The 22,280-nt window shown below is 40.8% G+C and overlaps 1 protein-coding gene across 2 annotated transcripts in view; it reads left to right on the top strand.

Moving 5' to 3' along the window:
* Positions 1–22,280, top strand: part of USH2A (usherin) — a 745,506-nt gene that overhangs the window by 676,848 nt on the left and 46,378 nt on the right. For both annotated transcript variants that reach the window (XM_058701414.1, XM_058701413.1), the window contains 3 exons: positions 10,587–10,814; positions 15,274–16,790; positions 19,537–19,858. In XM_058701414.1, the coding sequence (XP_058557397.1) occupies positions 10,587–10,814; positions 15,274–16,790; positions 19,537–19,858 (2,067 nt within the window). The remainder of the gene's footprint in view (positions 1–10,586; positions 10,815–15,273; positions 16,791–19,536; positions 19,859–22,280) is intronic.

Here is a 22,280-nt window from a genome sequence, read left to right as displayed (position 1 = left end):
AGAAGTGGCTCAATGAGAAGATGAGCTGAAGTTACCTAAGAGGACTTGTGGATAAATTGGACTGCAGGCAGAGGAAACAGCCAGTACAGGGCCCTCAAGACAGGAGCTTGTTTAATGTGTTTGAGGAATCACAACAAGGCCAGTGTGGTTACAGTGCAACTTTCATGTGGAGAGCAAGGTGGGAGGTGATGTCAGAAGGGAAATGTGGGCAAGAACAGGTTATACCCTGGATGACATGAGAGCTACCACAGGATTTTGAGCAAAGGGGTCCTATGTTTGGACATGTTTCAGAAATATTATTCTGATTGCTGTGTGGATGGGGGTGGGGGCCAGATTAAGGTCAACAACAGGGAGACCAGTCAAGTTGACTATGGCAGTGAAGGAAGAGGAAGAGAATATCTTGGAGCAAGGTGGTTGTAGCAAAGGTGGTAAGAACTGGTAGGATTCTGGATGTATCTTGTAGTTAAATAAACCCAATATTATTTCCTAATCACCTAATGTAGATATGAGGGAAAGAGAGGATGGATCCAAAGTTTGGGGCCTAAGAAATTGGAAAGATCGAATTATTGCCTAGAAAATAAGACTACAGGTGAAGCAGCTTTGGTCGGTGCATCAGACACATTTCCGTTGACGAATCTGAGCACTATTGGTATGGGGATAGGGGATTTCCTATAGGAATTAGGGCTCACATAACTGTAGGAAGGGCTGGAAAAGTGAAGATCCAGAAAGAGGAGTAAGAGGATAGGTAGAAGAGCTGCCACTCAGCCAGTCTGATTGGCTCAGCCAGGCATGACTGGCCACTCAGCCAGGCATGACTGGCCATCTACATGGGACTGTCAGGAGGAGATTTGTGGAGATGTAAAAGGGAAGCTGTGCCTCTGGGTAGCTACCATCCCCATGAAGCCAATACCAAGAATCAAATCATAGACCCATGGCCACTCTTGGTCAGAGCCAGCAGTTGGAGACAGCCAGATACGGAGCAGAAGAGAATTTGGACAAGCTGAAACCTACACCTCTGTGCCTATTTATCCCCATTTCTCATCTCAATCAACTTCAAGGAATAATGGTTGCTGCTTGACTTCATCCTCCAAATCCTCACCAACTTTAACCCAGAACCATAAAGGGATGGTGTAGAAGTTTCCTACTGCTGCATAACAAATTACCACAAACATAGTGGCTTAAAAAGAATACGTATTTGTCATCTCACAGTCCCATGGGTCAGAAGTCTAGACATGGCTTAGTTGGGTCCTTTGTTCATAGTCTCACAAGGCTGAAATCAATGTGTCCACTGGGCTGCATTCTCATCTGGAGGCTAGACTAAGGAGGTATTTTCTTCCAAGCTCATTCAGGTTGTTGGCAGAATTCATTTCCTTATGATTTTAGGCCTGGGGGTGCTGAATTGTTATTTTGACTATTGGCCGACAGGCCCTAAAGGCCACCAGTGTTCCCTGCTACAGGGATCTTCACAGCCCTCTTGTAACATGGCAGCTTGCTTCCTCAAGACCAACAGGAAAATTTTGTTCTCAGTCAACTAAGATGGTGTCTCTTATATTCATGTACATGACACATTTTACATTGTTTAGAAGTAAGTTATGGGGTCCTGCCTAAACTCAAGGGGAGTGTAATTGTACCAGGGTATAATTCACAGTCACCTTAGGATGTGGCTGCCATAGAAAGGGGATTCTGAGATATGTAGTTTCACTTTAACCAACTTAACATAATACAAACTGTACAGAAGGGAAAATCAAGAGATCGCTTGCTGAATTTGAGATGTATTAGAAATAAAAGTGGAGACGTTGAGAAGGCCATTGGATTGGAGGTTGGATTTGGAGATAGTTGTATGACTCTCAGATGTATATTCCTAACCCAATAGAGATTCATAGATCTATGTGACATGTCAACTTCATATGCCCCAAATTATTCCCTCCTTCTGCAAATCTGATACTCTTTCAACTTCACATCTCATCAAATGGTACACCACCCACCCTTGCTTTCAAGGCAAACCCAAGTCCTTTTTGATTCTTCTCTTTCCCTTTTTTCTTCTACATTCAATCTGTCATAATTCTCTTGGCTCTACTTCCAAAACATAAATCCATCCACTTAGTTCCATCTCTACAATTACCACCCCAGACCAAGTCACTATCACCCCTCCTTGGACTTACACAGAATCCACTCCTCTTGACTCTTATTATGGACTGAATTGTGTTCCCCTAAAATGCATATGTTGAATCCCTAACCCCCAGTGTGACTGTATTTGGAGGTAGATACTTTTGGAAGCAATTAAGGTTAAATGAGGTTGTAAGAATGGTTGATAGGACTGGTGCCCTTATAAGAAGAAAGAGAGACACAAGAGATCTCTCCCTCTCTCCAAGTGCATGCAGGGAGAGGCAGTGAGAGGACAGAATAAGAGGACAACTCTCTACAACCAGGTAGCGAGGCCTCACCAGAAACCAACCCTGATGACACCTTGATCTGGATTTCTGGCCTTTAGAACTGGGTGAATAGAAATTTCTAATTTTTTAAGCCAGTCAATGATATTTTGTTTTGGCAGCCTGAGTAGACTAATACAACCCCTACACATATTCTCCACGGAGCAGCCAGAATTATTTCTTTAAAACCTAAATTAATTCATGTCACTCCCTTGCTTAAAGGCCTTCAATAATTTTCCACTGAAATTAGAATCAGACTCTTTAATGTTGGCCTACAAGATTTCATCACCTGGCTTCTGCCCATGACTTTGACCATATGCAGTGCCATTCCCCCCTCACTCACACTGGCTTCTCTCTGTCAGCAAAAATACCAAGCTCTTCCCTTTCACCTGAAAGCTTCTCTGGTTCTTCACATGGTTGGTTTCTTCTGCATTCTTGCCTAAGTGGAACTTCAAGGATCTTAATCACCCTTCTTAAACCAAGAATCTCACTCTTCCCCATCACCCAAACCCAAACTCTATTTCAACACTCTTATTACCTTCATAATTTACCACAATATCTAATTCTCTCTCTCTCTTTATTTGGCTTATCAATTGCCCATTTCTCCTCATTATAATGTAAAAACTCAAGAGGTTAGTGTCCATGTATCCTTTGCTTTCTGCTGTGTCCTCAGAGCTTAGGATGCTGCTTATTACACAGGAAACCTTCAGTAAATATCAAGGCTTGCTCAATCAAGGATTGACTACTACAAGACTATGGCTGGAATGAAATTCTTTTAAATATATTTTAGTAAAGTTTTACTAGTATTGCCATAAAATAGATGGCCAGAGTAGAATTGCTGGGTCACAGAGTATGCACATTTTTAATTTTGATAGGTCAGAAGTACTGCTTTTTAATATTTAGTGTGACTGATTTGCCATTTTAAAATTTAATTATCGCAGATTTAATTTTTTCCCCTCTTCTCTTTTGAAAAATGAGCCATTTTGAAACCATTCTTTTTTTTCCTCCAATGTTTTTATGGTAACTGAGGTAACATCGTTCATTTTGCAAGAACTCTAGATTGTGCTTTATAGATAAGATTGATAGAGCCCATTTGTCTATGAAGAAAAAACTCTGTGAATTGAATCTTCTTTTTGCATCACTCCCCCCCCCATTATAAAATTAATGATGTATTCTGAGAGAGAAAAAATGAAAACCCCTCTTTTACATATCTTTTCTGAGTGTAGATATTTTGGGGAGTAAAGGCATAAAAGTGCGCCATGGCACTAGCCCATGAATACTCCAAACTTAACATTTTCAGTTTGAAATTTACAATTGCTACAACAAAGGGCCCCTGAGTAATCACTTTTACTTATACATATCATAATTACTTAAAAGGAAGATATGCATTGATACTTTCTTGAAATCTTTCAAACGAAGCCTTTAAACATTAGCTGGAACTCAGAGTTAGGAATGATTTACCACTTGTGTGTACATTTGAATTGGCTTCATTCTATGTTGTAGCCATCAACAGTGTCCCTAACCTTTTCCAGCTGCCGTGTACCTGTTTGATATGCACAAGGGACTGGTGCAAGAGTGTGGACGTCCCTACACAAACATGTGGCCCCATATGCCAGGTACATGTGATTCTGATAGTGGTCCAGACAGAGGACCATATAATTGGCTTCAACTCAGCCCGATTTTTATAATCCCCACTTTGATTGTGACCAAAATGCAAACATTTGTGTTAAAAGAATAATTACACCTTTTGAGGCAGAGCAAATATTCAATAAAGATTTTGAAAATCTTATTCCTAGGAAAATACTGTCCTATTACCTTTTATATATGACAGTCCATACTTATTGGATGAATAATGTTTAAATGAATTCATTCGTTAATTCTTGGAAGATTTTTTTATTTCATCAGTCACTGACTATGACTTATACCATGATAGGGCAAAATTTTAAAGTCCCTTTATTCTCTCAAATTGCATGATAGAGCTCTTTATACCAAATTGTTTCTTAAAATGTTTGCCTGATGTTACTCAGTGTTTCTCAAGCAATTTCATCCCTAAAAAGTGGGGTAACTTTCACAGCTCTCTTTAGTCTTGCCACCAATTTCTTTTCCAGTTTTAATCCCCACTATTCCCCACACATTCAGCCCTATGCAACTCCCAGCTTGTTCCCAAACATACCCTGCATTTTTCCTTCTGTATTTTTTCTTTTAATCACTCAGATGTTTTCATCTATGCAAATTCTGCATCTTTTCTGACTTATATCAGATTCCACCTCCCAAGTAAATATACCCCCACTCCTCAACCTCTCTCCTTCCCAATTAGAAGTGTCCCTTCAGTATTTCCCTGGCAACTCAGCTCACTCCAAACTGCGCGTACCTATATTTATTATTGACCTTCTCTAGTAGATTCCAAGCTCCTAAGAGTCAAGAACCTGTGTTAACCATTTTGTATCCCCCACAGTAACTTTGTAGAATCTTGTCCCTATCAAATGCTTCAAGGTGTTTAAAGAATTGAATGGAGCTACTGACCAAGAATACTAGATGTCTCTACTGGCCATTTGGCAGCTCTGACATGCCACTTAGCAGTGCACCCTAGTACATGCACACCCTTCATGCACGTAAAAAAATAAACTATGATCCTAAAGGGTGTCTTCTACTTTTCTTGTGTTATGAGTCAAACTTTGATTCTGGAACAACTCTACATGTATGTGTACACCATCAAAAAATGTCTTTGCCTCACCAGCCAGGGGGTATGTAGGCAGAGATGGCACTGGTGGAGTAAATACATATGTGAAATCAGTGGAAATTTTCTACAGTAACAGTTTGCAGGTTTGGGAGTCTCATACTTAAATAACTATGCGTAAGTATTTAAGCCTGATATATGACTATGGGTAATAAAGATCACTTCTGTACTGAGACTGGTGTAACCTTTACAAAATGAATCCTAGATATAAATATGTTCATCAACTTTGGAGAAATTAAAAATTAACTTTATAAATGGAAAGGGATAGAGATCTTCAGAACCCATGCTTCAAATGATCTGGGTTTCAGAAATCTACAAAAATATTTGGTGTTGATTTGTCAGCATTAAAATGTGTAAATCACCCAACTGACTGGATGCACTGTCCAAAGCCATAACTTTTATGTAAGACTAAATAAGAGCTTTTCCTACTTCTCATGTTTTATTTGTAATCTAAACTGAGAACTTGCTTATAGCCATTTATTTATTATATCATTATGACAAGGCACCTATAACTTATGATAAAACCAAGAAGCAGCATCCAAGTGGTTAAACTAAACAGAGGTTAATATAATTAAATTTAGTTTTCTCTGAAGCTATCTTTGTACAAAAAAAAAAGCAAACTTTTGATGTGACATATTCTCTGGGTCTTGGCATTCATGACAACCAACAAAGCGAAGGAGGAATCTTGTAACCGGGTTAGGATTTATAAGCCAAAAGTCATGCATGCTAAAATGAGGACCCAGAGTACACCTGGGGGTGGCTCAGTAGGTTGAGCGTTCGACTCTTGGTTTTGGCTCAAGTCATGATCTCACAGTTGGTGAGTTCAAGCCCTGCATCAGGCTCTGCACTAACAGTGCTGACCCTGCTTGGAATTCTCTCTTTCTCTTTCTGTCTCTCTGCCCCACACCACTCTCCATCTATCTCTCAAAAAGATAAATAAATAAACCTAAAACAAATGAGGACCCCAGGATGAGGAGTATAGACAGCAGAAACTCCATCAGCTGGGAATGAAGTTGATGGTGACCAGGAAGATTAGCCCCTTCTGAAATGCAATAAGCATACATAATACAGTTTATGAGCACAGCAGTGCCTGTTTACCACTATTTGGGTTCATTACCAGCAGCAGGGTAAAAAGATTCCTAAGTGCCAAGGTAAGTGCATTCAGTGAAAATGCACCACAAAGACCAGAGGGGAAGCTTTGGAAACTGCTGGATCATCAGATCAATAGACTCGAAGATGACTAAGTTAGGTTGCCTTATGCAGTTTAAACATTTGTGCAGGGAGTCTCCCCACGCAGCCTTTTATTGACAGCTACAGATCAATGGTAATTTTTGATCATTTTCAACCTACATAAACCTATTGACCCCATGGCCACCTTTGGGGCACTTCAAGTCGTCAAAAATAATCAGAGGAGATAGTGTAAAATTGTCAGACTGCTGAACACTCCAAGTAGTTTCATGTGCCCCCAGAGCAGAGTTGAGAGGTTAAAATGTAGTTCAAATTGCCAGCAGAACCTCAACTGGCAGAGTGTTCCAGAGTCTTGTCTTTATGTCTCATAAAAGGACGCACTGATTTGTATCCAGATTCTGACACTCATGCATAAGAGTTTCTTTAAAAAAAAAAAAAAAAAAAAAAAAAAAGCAAAGTTTCATTGGAAATATTAGATTGCAGAAAATGGATTATTCCTGTTTTCCTCTGTTGAATAATTCTTTCCATCTGTTGCCTAACGAAAGTAGGTAATATACTTCTAGAATAAAAATATGAATAGTAGGTGGTTGTGAACACAGAAAGGACAAGGACAAGTGGGAAGCTAGCACAAGCCAATAGCCCAGAGATCAGCAATAGCAAAAATCTGTCTCCTAAGAATCGGTAAGAGGGAAGAGTGAGGGAAAGAAGGAGCAAACTAATGAAGAGGAAGGAGTCAGAGTATTGAATCAAGATCATTTCCATAGAGAAGGGAAGGAGGGCAGGGAGCAAAGGAATGAAACATAAGAGAAGGTTTTTAATGATGACTTTTACTAGTCAGTAGGAGACTACTGAGACTTCCTTCTTCAAGGGAAGAATTTTTTTAACTTTTTTTTTTTAATTTTTATGTTTTAATGTTTATCTTTGAGAGAGAGAAAGACAGACCATGAGCAGGCTAGGGGCAAAGAGAGAGAGATACAGAATCCAAAGCAGGCTCCAGGCTCCAAGCTGTCAGCACAGAGCCCAATGTGGGGCTTAATCTCACCAACCAAGATCATGACCTGAGCTGAAATTGATGCTCAACTGACTGAGCCACCCAGGCACCCCTCCAAAGGAAGAAATTTAATCTTAAACACTTAAGATAGAACGTGCTCAAGCAAATCTTCTGAATCTAAGGAAAAACACAAGTAAGTGAATAAACAAAATACAACCCAATCCACAGAATTAACTGTGCCCAAATTTTATAGCAGGATTCTAAAATAGTGAACGTTGGTGTTGGAAATCCATTCAAGAGAGAATAATACAAATGATTTTCTTAAATGTTGAAGAATATACCGGTAAGGATTGTCTTGCCATTTTAAAATTTTCTTCATTTTTTTTCATGTGGACTTTACTAAACATTGACAAAAAGCACAGCTATTAATGAGCTTTATTTAAGGTGTGTGTGTGTGTGTGTGTGTGTGTGTGTGTGTGTTGTAGCTCTTCAGGAGTAACAACATATTATTGGAACCTGTTCTCAGCATAAATTTATGATATAAAAATTATCCTTTACATTTACAACATGAGATTCTCCTTTTCCTTTTTTTCTTTTTAAGATACAAACCAAAGTAAGCACAACTATTGTAATCACCTTTTGAAGGAGTAATCTAGGTGCCAGGCATGCACGAACTTCAACTTGAGATCAGCCGGTCATATTTCTACATTAGATGGCGGAGGTTTTGAGTCTGGCTCATTTTGAATACTTTTGCTTTCTGAGAATCTGAGCTATAAATGTTTATTAAAAGGATCTATAATGAAATCAGTTTTGTTATTTTTTTAATGGTTGCCTGGAGTGTGTTGGATGACTGAATGCCGGTTGTTAATCATTAAGTACTCATGTTACCAAAAGTGTTTGATAGTATTGCCATCTAGGGGCTGAATGGAATTCTCAGCCCTGAAATAAACTGTAATTGAGCAGGTGCTGCTATTGACAATATACATATGTTTTTGCTTTATAGCCCACATGCTTTTCATGTTTCTTATGACAAAAGCTATCTCTAAATGTCCCCCAACAGCCTACCTTTTTTATATATAATCTGTTAGAGGTGATTACTATTTGCTTTGGAGCTTATGCTTTTTTGGCATCTATTACTGGATATTCTGAACAAAGAGTTTTTCTTTTTTGCATTATTAATCTTGCCCATGTTTGCCCTATTTCTACAGAAAAGGAATCATTTATCAGAAAAGAATGTTTGTAATCGGGACTTGTAGCATCTTCAGATTTAATATTCATTATGGACATTCTAGTTCTGTGCTATATTTATCTAAAAGACCAATCCAATGTTGTGGAGAAATAAGTTTTAAATATTTATGATCTAACTTTTAATATTTTAAAAAAGAGAAATTAGTATTTCTATAAAATTTGTTTCAGAGTCTGGTCGCTTAGCAAATGTTTAAATATTAAAAGATTTCAAGAGGTTAGCATGTAATATCATAATGGGACTTATTGAGAGCGGAAAATTAACTTACAAGTTTTTGATAAATACAGGCAATTATATTTTCTTGCTTGTGTTTAACACATAAGAAGAGACATTAAACAGTTGAAACTTATAACCAAGAATGTGAGGAAAGGGTGTCAAAAATTATCTCTACGATGTTTTGGTTTTGTCTAACAAGGTTTTTGGAAAATATTTCAGTTCAATTTTACCAACTTGTTTTAGATTCAAAATTATATTTGGGTGTCTCAAAATTAAGGAGAATTTCCATTCACATAACTTCATTCGATGCTTTTGGTACCTGTTCTTAGAACTAATTTCCTCTTCCCTACCTCACATTCTTCCTCCTGTACCCAGCAACAAGAGAGGAAAGGACAATTGAAAGCTATCTGTCATATTTAAACATCTAACAAACTGAACCTGATCTCACACACCGTTAAGTGTGAATATCCCATTAAACCAGTCAAAACTTCCTCATGATTATTTACATTCAATGAGTGTTGTACAAAACAGAAAGTCCTGTGTGTGTGGCGGTGGGGGGGGGGGGTGGCGGGGGTGTCTCTGGGTATGTGTTTCTGTGTGTCTCTGGGTATCTGTGTGTGTGTGTGTGTGTGTGTGTGTGTCTGGGTGCATGTGTGTGTGTTTACCCATAGACACATTACTGGTCCACTTGCAGTCATAGTTGCTATCTGTAAACAGACATATCCATCTGGCCCAGATGTAGAAAGAGCACCCTGGGCTCTCTCAAACATGAAGACTTTTAGTTCCGGTTTTTAGTGATGTAAAATATGTTAAATGTTCTCCCCAAGCAGAAAAAAAAAAAAAAAAAAAAAAAAAAACCTAATTCTGCTATCCTTTTTTTTTCCTTTTAAATCAACAAAAACCAAGTTCTCAAAGCCTAACTAACAATTACTTTTGGTAAGTTTTATAGTTTTAGTCATGGTGTTTTTAACAAATGAGAATATCTTCAGATATTTATCACTAGTAGACTTCTCTAAGGTGTTTGTTCATTTATAGTTCAGGTAGCTTGTTGTTTTTGTTTTCTTGTGTTTGTTTTATTGCATTTGTAAAATATAAATATGCACCAAGAGAATGCAAGAGGGAGATTGGGGAGGTATAAACAAATAGTATAAGAGATTAATGAAAAAGAATTAGGACTGTCTCAGTTAACTCTCCAAACCCTTAGGATTATCCCATTCTTTGTCCTGCAACCTGGTGCCACAGGTCTCCATTGTGAGATAGATACAGCACTGACCTGAAGCATTATAGATTTTTTTAATGTTTATTTATTTTTGAAAAAGAGAGAGACAGAGCATGAGCAGGGGAGGGGAAGAGAGAGAGGAGACACAGAATCCGAAGCAGGCTCCAGGCTCTGAGCTGTCAGCACAGAGCCCGACGCGGGGCTCATACCTACAAACCTCAAGATCACAACCTGAGCCGAAATTAGACGCTTAACCAACTGAGCCACCCAGGCGCCCCAAGACTCTTTCTTTATGTTATATATCACATCCTTTGGGTTGCCAGCTCTGTAAAGGCAAGGATCCTATTTGATCTATGCATTGCAAATGTCTGAAATCACACATTAGATATTACATGCAGGTGGGAAGAACAAGAAAAAAAACCCACATTGTTTTCTTAATAATTCAAAACTCTGTTGTGATGCTTGTGCTGCCATTGCTCATGTACCTTGGTCAGAGAATGACCTCCCAGCAATTATTAGCAGTTCCTAAAAGAAAACTAACCTGTTAATTTTCATTACAGGGTACAAGCCATCAAGCCCACCTGTTTGGGTTAGAACCATTCACAACATATCACATTGGAATTGTGGCCACAAACCAGGCAGGAGAAGTTTCAAGCCCTTGGACTATGGTTCACACCCTAGAATCTTCCCCAAGTGGACTGAGCAACTTCACAGTGGAACAGCAAGAGAACGGCCGAGCATTGTTGCTACAGTGGTCAGAGCCTGTAAAAACCAATGGTGTGATTAAGGTAACGTCTACCCTGAATATGAAGGCATGTTTGGTGTTCTCCAGATAAATAGATGAGCCCTGACATGCCATCATGTCACTGTGGGAAAACACCCTTCACAGTCGGTTTAATTCTCCTTGATCGCTCCTCCAGGCACTTAATCATAGATCAGAGAAAACTGGCTCCCGTGTGTTATGCTTGCTGTGAACCCAACACTGAGCTAAGTGCACTCTGTGGATTATCTCATTTAATTTTCACATCAACACTACCAGGTAGCTACCACTAAACTTCATGAGGCATAATAAAGGCTAAATAATTGCCCAAGCCCACATTGCAAATGACTGAATTGCAATTTGAAGTCAGGAAGTCACGCTAAAACTGAACCCTAAATGATTGTTCTTACTGCCTCCTGAATTACCCTGCCCAGTTATTTACTCAAGACTTGCCTAACTTACACTTTGAGCAGAGCTCACTAAGCAGAGGACAGGAAGCCCTACACGTCTGCTGACTCCCCCACCTCCATACAGAACCATGAGGAGTCGTCTTATTAATGTCATAGATGTCTCACGTTTCACTGGTCTATGAGCACAAAGAAAGTTGCATTTCCATTATCAGACTGCATTTAGATACTTTGAATAATCACCCATGTGAAAGGCAGCCTTTGTCTCCCTCTCTAATGTTCCTCTCCAACGGTAGGGGGACTTACCAGTCAGTCTATTACTGCCTCTAGTCTTGGACCAGCAGTTAGGCCCTCATCACCTAATTTCTGCAGAATTCCCCAGCCCGCAGCTGCTCTAGACCCTCTGCCTTCCTTTACCACTCCCTCTCAAGATGGCAAAGAGTCCCCTGTCAATTCCACACAGAACAGTTAAGACTAAGCTGCAACTTTGCTGAAAGCTTCTCTAAAAACCCTGTAAGGAAGATGACAGCAGATACTACCTACAGCAAAAACTTAGAACTGTCATGCGAGCTCACAGGCTCAGGCCCATCCTCGTGGGCCTCCATGTAACAGCCTTGCTGCTTAGCCCAATGGTCGCCTCTCACCTGAGTGCCAGGCCTGCCACAGGCAGCAGAAGTAGGCTGCTTTCTACAAGCCTGCTACATGTGACAGAGCCTGACTTCCCCTACTCTAGTACAGGAAGCTGAACCCGGAGGATCCATGGTCTTAAAATCCAAGCCAGAGCCCTAAGATTTCATCAGAGAAAAGAATCTCTCCTTTCACACTCATCAAAGTACCTCCCTTTGTGTTTGTTTCCCATTCTGGTGTCTGCCTTTTCCTGGCATGATTGACAATAGGAATATCTACTCCTTTATCTTCATTTCCATTTCACCAAATATTTATTGAGCTTCTACTAAGTACCAGGCATTTATTCAGGAGTGAACAAAACAGGCAAGATCCCTGCTATCACACAACTTACCTGTATGTGTGTGTGTGTGTGTGTGTGTATGAATGGTGGGGGTACAGAGAGGCAAACAAAAAGCTAGTACACAAATAAACAAGAGAATTTCAGAGCAGAATGAATACTATAAAGAAAATTAAATAGAATAATATAATTATGCCTGCTCAGGCTATTTTAGAATGGATGATCATTTGAATTGAGTTGACATTTGAGCTGAGCCCTGAATGACAAGACCGAGTCAGTCATGTGAAGATATGAGAGCAAAATGTTTCAGACAAAGTGAACAGCAAATGCAAGGCCTGAAGCCAGGAATGAACTTGGTGTGTTCAAATGAAGGGAAGAAAGCCACTGTGGTTGAAGCATTGGGAGGGAGAGAAAGATGAGATTGGCATCTTTGTGCCCAACCTTGTGGGCTGTGACGAGTTTGGAATTTATTCTAAGTGCAATGAAAAATTACTGGAGGGTTCAGGCACAGGAGTAGCATAATCAAACTCATGTTTTTCAAAATCACTCTGGCTGCTATGTAGAAAATGGACTCTAAGAAGACCAGTTGAGTTTAGGAGATATTAAAAACTCAGGGTAGAATGAGTGGGTGCTGTGAGGGTACAGGACATGGGTGGAGTGGAGATACATCCAGAAAGCAAAGTTCACAAGATCTGTTAATGGACTGGATGTGAAATATGAATGAAAAGGAATAGTTCAGGCCCTGAGTCCTTGACTGGGTAAGTAAGGGTGGAAATTCTACAGGTTTGAAGGGGTAAGTAGGCAGTTGGAGGCAGAAATCTAGAATTCTCGAGGCAGTTCTTCACGAACATAAATATACCTATATTTATAGGTATTTATAGTATATGGGTGGTGTGCAAATCCATGTGCCTGGAGGAAATCAGGCATAAGAGAATATAACTAAAGATGATGAGAGACTAGGCTCAGGCTCTGGGGAATACAAAAATTTGGAGGTCTAGAGGAGGAAGTGGGGCCAGCAAAGAACATTGAGAAGAGGCAGGTGAGGCAGAAGGAAAAGTAGATGAGTGGGGCATCTCAAAACTGTGGCAAGAGTCTGTTGAATGCTGTTGAGAGATCAAGTGGAATGAGGGCAGAGAAGTCACCCTGGATCAGGAAATGACGTAATCATTTTGACCTTGACAAGGAGATCAAGTGGTGAAATGAGAAACCTGGTTGGGATGGCCTGAGGAGAAAATGGGAAGAGAAGGAATTGAGGATAAACAACTCTTTAAAGGAGTATAGGGGAAAAGCAGAGAAACTGGGCAGTAGCTGGCAGACTATAGTGTCAAGAAGTTTTATTTAAAAATCAATGAAAGATACTAGAGTACATTTAAACACTAATGGAAATAGCCCAGTAGAGGGAGATCAATCGGTGATGCAAGAGATAATGAGAATGATGGCAGGAGTGAGAGCTGTAGGAAGAGGGAGACATGGGATCCAGGGCTCAGGTGGGCCACACAGGGGCAGAGATACTTCATCCATAGAATGAGGAAGGAGGGTGAACAGTGTAAGTCTAGATCCACATGGATACGGTGACGATCATATATAACATGAGAATATTCCTTTCTGACTGCTTCTGTTTTCCCAATCAAATATAGGGTTCTGTCAACAGCCACCTGTGAGACAGGGAAGAGGGTGTTGGCAGGTATTGGGGAAAAGAGAAGATATGAAAGCATCACTTTGGAAAATGAAAGAGCAAACATACAGAGGAATAGAACAGGACTACAAGTGGGAATCACCCACTTAACATTTATAGTAAGAAATTTAAAGTGAGACCAGTCAGCATATCTGAGTGTTTTCTCCCAAACCCAGAGAGAAGCTAAGGTACAGAGGGAAAGCTAAATTTAATACTAGATAGAGATTTGCTAGGTGAATATGAAGGGGCTCAGTGACTCATAGAGGCTTTCAATTTGATTATGGAAGCTGAGCTTTCTTCAGAAAATATACTATTTCTCTTCCCTCAGGGGTGTGAGCTTGCACTAGGATCCCAACTAGAAAAAAAAAATCACACTGAAATATGGGAGTCCAACATAAACAGATTTCCAAAAGTCTATGCTATTTCATCTTAAATAACATTAAAGTATATCAACAGTCCAGTCGAAGTTAAGTTTCCCCGTGAGAATGTTTCAAACTAGATTTGCCCCCCAAGAGATTCTGATATACGTCCCAGCCCCACTTGAGGGACGCCACCCTAGGGAGTCACCACCATCCCCAAGAATGTATCGTATCTCTCAGGTGCACTGAGGCTGGAAGAGGGTAGGAAATCACTATACAAAAACATCTATATTCAAGTTGAGTTACTTCCCATCTTTCCCAAAGAACAATGAATAATATGGAATGAAAATTTGCTCTACATTTGTAATGAGTGCTCAGAGGATTTTCCCCAACAAAAGAACACTTTGCTCCAAAGGAGCAGTCAATTCTTCCAAGGCATGCGAGAGAATATGGGGAGGGGGAGAGAGGGGTTCTCCACCTTCTACTCATCAAAGTCTGCATCTACATTTGTGTATATATGTATAACATCCATATGTATATATGTGCATGTATGTGTGCCCACACATGGATACACAGACATCTTCAGGCTTGGCACCCTGGTACAAATGATTAAGCATTATAATTCCATTTCCCAGTAAATGCCGTAGGAGACAATGTAGATAGTTCTTACTTACCCCACTCAGAATGAGACCCAAAGTGCTTGTCATCTATAAAACAGGGTATTTGAATACTGTTCCTTTTTAAAAAACAAAAATAAGAGGAAACCCTATGAGCACTTTTTAAGCCAAAGAATCAGCTTCAATAGTCCTTAGCTTTTAGATATGTGCTTACATGATATCCAACGTTTAAAAAAAAAGGCAAAGAAAACTATTGTTCCTCTTTTTGTGGACTTTTTGTGGACTTTTTGTGTTACAGTAACTGGAAAAGAGCACATTCCCGAAACTAATATCAGAATGCTTCATCTGGATTGGGATCATCAAAAGGAAAAATTGGAGGGTGAGAAGGGTAAAAGGGACAAAATAGCTACACCAAGAAATCATAGGTTACACATTATTTTCCCTCTGCTTCTCTTCTTCCTACAGGCATACAACGTCTTCAGTGAGGGTATCCTCGAGTACGCGGGCCTGAATCGTGAGTTTCTCTTCCGACGCCTGGACCCTTTCACTCTCTACACACTGACCCTGGAGGCCTGTACCAGGGCTGGTTGTACACACTCAGTGCCCCAGCCTCTGTGGACAGATGAAGCTCCTCCCCACTCTCAGCTGGCTCCTACCATCCAGTCCGTGGGACCCGCAAGCATTGAGCTGAGCTGGTCTGAGCCTATACACCCAAATGGAAAGATAATTCGTTATGAAGTGATTCGCAGGTGCTTTGAGGGAAAAGCTTGGGGAAATCAGACAATCGAGGCCGATGAGAAAATTGTTTTCACGGAATATAATACAGGAAGGAATACATTTATGTATACTGACACTGGTTTGCAACCATGGACGCAGTGTGAATATAAAATCCACACTTGGAATTCGGCAGGTCACACCTGGAGCTCTTGGAGTGTGGTAAAGACAATGCAGGCACCCCCAGAAGGCGTCTCTCCCCCTGAAATAGCCTATGCATCTACGAATCCCCCAAAACTGCTGATTTCCTGGATCCCGCCAGAACAGCCTAATGGTATTATCCAGTCGTATAAACTTCAAAGGAACGGAGTGCTCTATCCTTTCAGCTTTGATTCCGTGACTTTCAATTATACCGATGAAGAGCTGCTTCCGTTCTCCACATACAGTTATGCGGTCATCGCCTGTTCAAGTGGAGGCTGCTCCTCGAGCAAACCCACCAGCATTACCACCCTCGAGGCAGCTCCAGCCGGGGTCAGCCCTCCAGCTCTCTGGGTCATCAGTGCTACCCAAATAAATGTATCGTGGTCACCACCATCAATTCAAAATGGAAAAATCACTAAATATTTGCTGAGATTGGACGGGAAGGAGTACCTTGCTGGGCAGGGCCTGTCCCTGCTGGTTTCCCACCTGCAGCCTTATACTCAGTATGATTTCTCCCTGGTGGCCTGCACAAAAGGAGGTTGTACAGCTAGCGCATCAAAATCTGCCTGGACAATGGAGGCCCCACCGCAGAACATGGACCCTCCAAAACTGCAAGTCACAGGCTCAGAGTCAATAGAGATCACCTGGAAACCTCCTAGAAACTCAAATGGCCAGATCAGAAGTTATGAACTTAGACGGGATGGAACCATTGTCTACACTGGCCTGGAAACGCGCTATCATGATTTCACTCTCACCCCAGGTGTGGAGTATGGCTACACAGTGGCCGCCAACAACAGCCAAGGTGGGGTTTTGAGTCCACTCGTCAAAGACAGAACCAACCCCTCAGCGCCTTCAGGGATAGAACCCCCAAAATTGAAGGCTAAGGGCCCTCAAGAGATTTCAGTCAACTGGGATGCCCCAGTGAGGACAAATGGCGATATCGTCAACTACACCCTCTTTCTCCGAGAGCTATTTGATAAAGAAACAAAAACCATACACATAAACACAACTCATAAGTCTTTTGACACACAGTCACTCGTAGTAGACCAGCTGAAGCCATTTCACAGGTAGGTGGTCGTCTCCAGGTTTTCTAAGAGCAACACTGTCCTTTCTATAGTGTAAGCCCTTACACAGTGTAAATGAAAACTCTAAAACAAGATGTAGGATGTCCCCAACCCCTGATCATGTAAGCACTGACAGTGGACTAACAACATCCTCATCCAGCCAAAGCTTGTTTGCATAACTTCTAGAGAGCAAAATGCTTGCAGGTGGTACCTTGAGAGTCCGTTTTTTTCAGAAATGTTTGCAATTCACCACAATGTCTGGGACAAGTGATACAGAGATGGGACCCCTTCCCTGAGTTTAGACCCTCCTGAAAACGCACAGGCCCCTAGACAGTTCTGAGAGCCCAAATGGGGTTATCTGACCCAGGCTGTGAAAAAAATTGGGTATTATTTTAAAGATCAAAAAGGTGCCAGTGAGAGTTATTACCAGCCAGAGTTGGACTGACCCAAATTTTGTTTTGGGGAGAGCCTTTTCTACCGAATCCAGCACTTGTGCCAGGGATAATGAGACTCATCTGACTCTATACCGTCATCCCCTTAGGGTTTCCCCAGCTCTGATCTCATGACTTCCGAGGACGGTGCCACTTTGCAAGCTCATGTGTCTCACTGATCCTACTCTGGGCTCTCTGACGTGCATGGATGTATGTCTCTCTCTACACGAAGGAACCTTCCCACTGGCCCTTTTCCTATAGCTTAAAGAATTACTTGGCATCTTTCCCCATCACATTTTAAGTAACTTACATCCCCAAGGAGAAGAGTAATAAAAGACATTTTATGCTTAAAATTTAGTAAAATGAACAGAACCACTTAAAAAAAATTAAAGGCTGAAAGAGTGTTGATTTCCAACCACCACTGCTAAAATTCAGCTATTATTGTAATCTACTGATGTGTAGATTAGATCCCTCCTATAATTATCTCTGATATATAGTGCTGTTTAAATGAAACATTCATGGTCTTATGCATCTACTCATGACAATTATTTAAGGTCGCATTAAATATTAAACAGTAATTAAAACTTCCGTAGGTATCTTTCATAGCTAATCCACATGCTGTGTGAGTTGCCTTTTATCTGACTCTGATTCAGGGCATTAAAGAGACCCAGGTTAGCTGCACAGCTATACATTTTATTCTGACTTCTTTTTTTACCTGACTGGTACCTGCAAGTTTTAAAAATCGTATCAAGTTGCTCCCCTTTGAAACTCTTACTCAGCAAGATTTCTAGAGAAGAATAAAGTTTCCAGAGGTGAGAGGAGCACTTCTCACAGGCTGGGGAGGGGGAAAAAAGCTTGATAGCCTCATAAGCCTAACGATGATATTTAAGGGGATAAGAGATGTCCTCTTTACTCTCCACTCTAATTGAAGATGTAAGTGACAGTAAATGACTTAAAACAGCCTCTCACTTGTAGATGAAGTTGGACTTCATGTAGTTTGTGGTTTTTCTAGCAGCTTAATGTCTACTGAATACTGCAAATTAGCGTGTCCTCCTGGGCACCTCCAGCTGATCAGTAGGAAGAAGGAGCCTGGGAATCCTCTAAGTAGCAAAAGGCACATGAGCCAGAATTTTAAAACTGCCACAGATAATCTGGAAAACGATCCATGTGTGGACAATTGACTTCACAGAATTGTTTTGGAGTCAGATCTGCCATATGCACCCACGAACTGATGCGCCCATAAACCAGTAGTCTCATCACGGTGGAGATAAGCATGGGAGGAGCAGACAGGAAGGAGAAGCAGAAAGCGGGAATGAAAGATGTCACAAAAGAAGGAAAAAGAAGTGTAATGGAGAAGGGAAAGTGGGAAAAAGAAGAGGGAAGGAGAAATAGAAAAAAAGCAAGGAAGAGAACAGAAAGCAGTGGTAAGAGGAGAGAAAGCAGAGAAGAGAAGAGGAAAAGGTAGGAGACAAAGGAAACAAAGATGGAAAGAAAGGTGGCTGTGGCTTGAGGGAAAACCAAGGATGTCGTAAAATCAGCAGGGCATGGGAACAGAGGGAAAAGAGCACTTATGTGCAGCCATAGGCACTTAATACTAACAAAAGCCCCTCTTGTTGGAAAGGGAAAGCCCCAGCTATGTAAATAGAACTTTCTAGGCAGCAGCAGACCAACTACGAGGCAAAACATAATTGATTGGTTGAGTTTAACTGGATGGTGATAAGGTGTCTCCATGATTGATAATCTAGCGTGTAGCTGGGTTAACTTTGGCCCCAAAAGGTCTTTCTGTGGTGTAAGAGAGCCTGTTTTAAGATGTCAGGTATCAGGTGAGGGGATTTATTACCACGGAGACTTTAACTCCATGATGTTCCTTCATGACCTGGAAACATTCCTGGGGAATCATTCAGCCCCAGCTGCAGATGTAGAAGAAGCCCAAGGCTACTGAAAACTGGTTCATACCCCCCAAGATGCACATTCGTCATCACTGTGTTAAGTAATTCTGCAGCATACCAGAATTTTTTTTATGTTGGAGAGAATCTTGAAAGTTCATTTATTCCTTACATTCCTGTTTAGGGAAGAATTGTGCTCACCCCTTTCCGGACAGATGAGAATCTGTTTTAGTTTGGAAAGCCAGGATGATTTAACATGTTCTAAAATTTTCATGGAAATAGAACTTTGTCGTTCTTTAAAAAGGCTAGCTGTGGATAAGAATAAACATGAACTTAGTTGTCTTTTTCTCTTCGAAAAACAGTCTTTTAAAGATCCTTTCTGTGAAAATCTATTTTGCCAATAATGGGCAGTTTCTGCCTTGTGTCCTGAAGGTATGAAGTACGAATTCAAGCCTGCACCATGCTGGGGTGTGCATCAAGTGACTGGACATCCACACAGACCCCTGAGGTCGCACCCCAGGTGCAACCGCCTCCACATGTCGAGGTACGGATGGCACCAGGGGGGTTCCAGCCCCTGGTTTCCCTTTTATGGACAGGACCGCTTCAGCCAAATGGAAACGTTTTACATTATGAGTTGTACAGAAGACAAATAGCAACTCAGCCCGGAAAATCGAATCCAGTGCTAACCTATAACGGAAGCTCAACCTCTTTCACGGACTTTGAACTGTCGCCTTTCACAGAATATGAGTATCAGGTAAGAAATGTGTATTATCACCAATCCACACTGAGATTGTAGGCGCACTTCAGCACCTGCCTGTAAAAATCACTTGCAATATGAAAAGCCACTTAAAGAGACATGGGGCTTAAGGAATTTAATAAGGTCCTTTAAAAATTTGTAAGCAGTAAATGAGTGGGGAAAGACCATATTCATTTGCCTTCTTAATTTCCTTGGTTCTTGATCCATGTGCTATGTGCTTGTTATTCCTATGTAAATTTCAGGTGAGGTATTTGCATTTCTTATTAATGAAGTAATTTCTACTATTAAGCTTCCCTCTGTCAGTATTGCCTTGGCAGGAAACACTCCTTGTTAAAAAATCACTTTGAAAGTAACTCATTCATTGTACCAAGAACAAGCAAAACCCAGTGGCAAGTACCTTCACCCTCTGTGCTCAAGAAAGATGTGGAATGTTGAGGAATGTCTAGAGGAAAACAGCTAACCTGCTCATGGGGACGAATCAAGTTTTGTATGAGAGCAGCCTAAAAAATCGGACTTTGCATATCCCTAAAAAGTTGAGAATTGAGAAAAATATTCGGAAAGCGTTTTGAAATCTATAGAGGACTTCTGTTAGGTTTACTTTGTCATGCTACCAGAGGTTTTGATTCCTCTTATGATAGCACCCCACTTCCCCGGGAGGATGATCCCCCCCGCCCCACCCCTTGCCCAGGTTTGGTGGGAGTATCATTCCCTGAATGTGTCAGGCTGTCTCCTAACCAAGTGATGGGCACTGGGGCCATGCTCAGCCCCTCAGATTCGTCTGGGGCTTGATCCTCAGCACGATGACTCACAATTTTAAAAGGCAGAGGTGAGAAGTCCTGATAAAATATCCCCAATCTCAATCCAAAAGTTTTTCTTTTTTATCCCTGCGATTTGCAGGCTCAATCATTCAACTGTTCTTTTAATTCCAGATTCTCCCAAGAAACTCCCTTTTGCTTAAGTCAGAATCATTTTCTCACTTGGAGTCCGAAGCTCGCTGGTTGATGCAAGCTGCAAGCACTCAGTGCCAGGCACAATGCCAAATGCAAGTTGTTAAAAGAGGAAACTGAGCCTTGAATGGCTTACCATACCCAGAAGTAATAAAATCACTAAGTCACTAGAAATATGTGGAGCAAATCAGTGAGGGTAGTAATTAGAGGTAATATTTTAGTGTGAGGAGAGTGTATTTTTGGCCAATAATGTATGAGATTAGTTACCCAATGAACTTAGTGAACATTGAAAATGTAAGTAGATTCTTGAATGCTTTGGAGACATACACGGGTATATATCCCTAATCCCTTGTTTTCATTTCCAAATCTAAAACTCGCTTAAAAATGAGAGTTTTTTCCTAGGTTTGGCACAACTCATTTGGCAGCAAAACTCAGTCTGAACAAACTTGAGACTGTTTGCAGCATTTATCCCATCTAATGTGAATATTTATATGTTTGCTACAGAAATATTGTGTTTCATTACCAGATCATTCTGAGGATATTACAAAATATGCAATATATGTATTGTATTACCTTTCCAAAATCTGAAAAAAAAATATTTAAAAACACATCAGGCCCCAAGGGTTTAGGGTGAGGATTATGGTTTATATTATGAAGGAACAAAATACCTAGTGATACCAGAGTTGAAAACAGCCAGAGTCTCTGTGGCTGGCCATCCTTTTGTTCTTTTCTCTATATCTTTACTAAAAAGTGTCAAGTTATCAAAGACTCTTTTATTCTCAGTTCTCTAGTCTCCTTTATAAATAAAAGCACACCTTTATGACAGAGCTGAATGGAATCAGCATGAAATCTTCAGCCTCTAATTAGACGAAACTAAATATCCCATTGTGGGGCACCTGGGCAGTCGGTTAGGCATCTGACTCTTAATTTCAGCTCAGTCATGATCTCACAGTTCATGGGATCGAGCCCCATGTCAGGCTACAGGCTGACAGTGCAGAGCCTGCTTGGGATCCTCTCTCTCCCTTTCTCTCTGCCCGTCCTCTATTCATGCTCTCTCCTTCTCTCTCTCTTTCTCGCTCTCTCAAAATAAATAAACATTAACCAAAACAAAAACAAAAACAAAAAACGACCCATAGATACTGAAAGTAAACCAGTGATTATAGCTTCTTTGGCATTATGTTGTGTCATCGGGTTCAATAACTGGCCTCGTGATCCATAGAAGTCTTATGCTAGTTTTTTTAAGGAATGGTAAACCCCATGCATGTATCTTAGCTCTCGTGAGTTTTCTTAACAGGAAAGGACCTAAGGACAAGCAGGAGCCAAGGGACCCATAGTTCAGAGGAAAGTGGACTCAGACTATGCTGTTCCTTTTGTAACCCTTCCTGTCAGCTCTGTGTCATGTTCCTCCTCCTTACTCTTTCCACCCAAATGGGTGCATTTCATTGGTTTTTCATAACAAACTGGTCTCAAAT

The sequence above is a fragment of the Neofelis nebulosa genome, chromosome 15 (assembly GCF_028018385.1).
Source record: "Neofelis nebulosa isolate mNeoNeb1 chromosome 15, mNeoNeb1.pri, whole genome shotgun sequence".
Taxonomy (NCBI): domain Eukaryota; kingdom Metazoa; phylum Chordata; class Mammalia; order Carnivora; family Felidae; genus Neofelis; species Neofelis nebulosa.
This window is presented reverse-complemented; position numbering and strand designations above follow the sequence as displayed.